This window comes from Oncorhynchus kisutch, linkage group LG17 (assembly GCF_002021735.2).
Source record: "Oncorhynchus kisutch isolate 150728-3 linkage group LG17, Okis_V2, whole genome shotgun sequence".
In the NCBI taxonomy this organism is placed as follows: domain Eukaryota; kingdom Metazoa; phylum Chordata; class Actinopteri; order Salmoniformes; family Salmonidae; genus Oncorhynchus; species Oncorhynchus kisutch.
Window position 1 is genome coordinate 22831032 of NC_034190.2, and position 2815 is coordinate 22833846.

At 46.0% G+C, this 2815-nt stretch overlaps 1 protein-coding gene across 1 annotated transcript in view; it reads right to left on the reverse strand.

Moving 5' to 3' along the window:
- The window catches only part of LOC109908552 (ubiquitin-conjugating enzyme E2Q-like protein 1), a 21866-nt gene extending 19051 nt beyond the window's left edge, over positions 1-2815 (reverse strand). The window contains exons 1-2 of the mRNA XM_020507207.2: positions 2460-2815; positions 1224-2146 (exon numbers count right to left, since the gene is read on the reverse strand). Coding sequence (XP_020362796.1) covers positions 1224-1952 — 729 coding nt within the window. The 5' untranslated portion in view covers positions 1953-2146; positions 2460-2815. The remainder of the gene's footprint in view (positions 1-1223; positions 2147-2459) is intronic.

The window sequence follows — 2815 nt, forward strand, 5'->3', positions numbered from 1 at the left end:
TGTACCTTGTCAGCTCGGGGATTTGAACTTGCAACCTTTCAACTAGTCCAACGCTCTAACCACTAGGCTACCCTGGCGCCCCATATATGACTTCAAATCATTCCTGTAGGCTTGAGGAAATGAAACCCCTATGCACATGTATTCTATATCTGGCCAATAATTAGATGATCTGGAGTGACCTTGTCATTTCTATGGTAGACATTTTTTCCCCCCTTAATGGTGAGGATTTCTGGAGGTGATAAAAGATTATGCATTCCAATGAGGAGATAGGAGGAGGAATATACATCTCACACAGAGTAGAGAACATTCAGAGCACAGCAGCGAAATGGCGGCTGTAATGTCACGGCTAAAGATGAATCACGACTGAGATGGGGAGATGGATTCCTGCCTCTCTCTTTCTCTCTCTCAGAGCTGGGAGAGAGATTTAGGTCTCACTAAATGAGATCTGTATCACAGTAAAACACCATTCTGATTCTGCTCAGTTTGGCAGATATGAGCAATGGCAAGCTGCAACTAACTCTCACAGTCTCATGACAGAATTAGACGTTCATCCAAGTTTCTCAAGCATCAAATGTCGAAATTGTTGCAAAGATCAAATTTCAAAGTTTTAAGGTTAAGTTAAGGCATTAACTCCAAAATCCTAAAGTACAGGCTGACGTTTGGGATAGGGTTCAAACAAAAACCTCAAAAACAACTTTCTATCACTGGATTCCAACTGGCTCTATCCAACTGGCAAGCAGGTTTTTTTGCCCATCCGTGTCCACAATGCAGTAGAAATAGAGAAAGCCACTTTTTTACCTTCATTTTACTAGGCAAGTCAGTTAAGAACAAACTCTTATTTTCAATGACAGCGTAGGAACAGTGGGTTAACTGCCTGTTCAAGGGCAGAACGACAGATTGTGTACCTTGTCAGCTCGGGGATTTGAACTTGCAACCTTTCGGTTACTAGTCCAATGCTCTAACCACTAGGCTACACTGCCGCCCTTGAAATTAACAGTGCTCAGACATGGATGGACGTTGAATACTGGTTTGTATCATGGGTGACCTAGCTGCAACTACTTCGTATTGACAGGTTTAATGCAGTATGGGTTCACTAAATTAACATTATGCATGTTGCATGAGTGTCAGGTATGAACATTCAACACTAAATATTCAGCGTCTGCAGCGTCTAATGTTTCAAAACACACACGGGAAGAATGTATTAATAAAACAAAGATCCTCACCTGTCCTTTTACCAGACTGGCCGCAAATTGTCTCATCACGGCTTCCACTGTGTAGGCGCTGGACCATCCGCGGGGGGTTAACAACTCCATACATATCGCTCCACCGTCCAGAACGTACCCGTTTTCCAACCGAGGGGTGAGCACCCGCATGAATGGCGGAGAGAAGGGGAAATTGTCGGGGAAAGAGACATTCAGCAGAATGAACTCGGTGTTTGTTTCTTTCATGTCCTGCCACAGCGCCGAGTCTTTGTCCACCTGGTGGAGCTTGACGTTCCAGTCAAATAGATTGTCGTCGACCAGCTCGACCGTTATAAAGTTGTCTCCCAACCGCCGGATCTCCTGGAGTTCCTTCATAAGTCTCCTCGTCCGGACTTGGGTGCAGTGCTGCCGGTGAGGGGCTAGTGGTGGTATTGAGGCACTGGTCGCTGATTTTCCAACCCCGATCCCACCTCCTCCACCACCTCCCATCTGCTGTTTCTCATTGGCGTCCTTGCCCTGTTGCTTATCCTTTACGGACGGTTTGTCATTGCTGTTGTGCTGGTCCAGCTTCTTCGCTTTGATCTCGGGGGTGCTGAGGATGTTGTTCGTCTCGTTGGTGGTCTGACAGTGCTGCTTAGTGTTCTTCGTGTTCCCCTTGGTCCCCTTTAGTGAGCCCTGGTGATGCTTGGGGTCCTCTGTGTCCCGGTCGTGAAGACGAATCAGACCGATTTTCCGCAGTAGAGTGGCCATTATGTTTTCGCCGAGCGCAGGGCGATCGAAATTCACGATTCTCCCTTTACAGACAACCACTGATGTTAGACTGTGGAACCGTAAAAAAAAAACGTCAACAGTGTGCCGCAATCGCTCAGCTATACTGCAGCCTCTGGACAGACGCTTGCATGTAGCCTAGTCTTTCTTCAGTGCATCATTCCGATGAGGTCCGACTGAAAAAACACACAAGCCATGAATACACTGATGAACTGCTGTCTAATAGATTTGCAGTATAATAAAGCTGCCACTGAATGTAAAAAATAATCATATTCAATAGTAGCCTAGTGGACTGACTGTGTTGTGGCTATTGACTGCATTCCTAGTTGCAATGGCTGCTTAATATCTCTGCTATTATCCAAAAGGCTACAAAGCGCACCGAATAGCTTTGAAATAAGCCTATACATTATTATGTATGTTAGAAACGAATATAGTTAACACATAGAACACCAGCTTCTCTATTTTAATATAGCCTACTCGTCGACTTACCATTTATAAGTCCGTTCGGAAAAATGTAGCCTTTGCGACGAAAAGGCGAATCTGCAGCAGCTATTACAGTAGAGAGGGATATCAAACGGTTACTATCCAGCAACGTTCGCGTTGATGTGACCTGGAAGAGCGAGCTAAAGCCTTTGATGTAACTGCAGCTGCCGCGACACTATCTACTGAGGACAAACCAACTCCACTAATCCTTGGCGAGGACTCACACAATCCTCGTTAGCTCGCTGCGCTCACACACATATAGCAGTAGCGGAACGGAACGACCGGCCAGACGTGGGTTGGCTTTGGCCGCTCTACCTTGTTGGAATGGATAATGCTGTGGACTGGAGTGAGAGCGATAGATG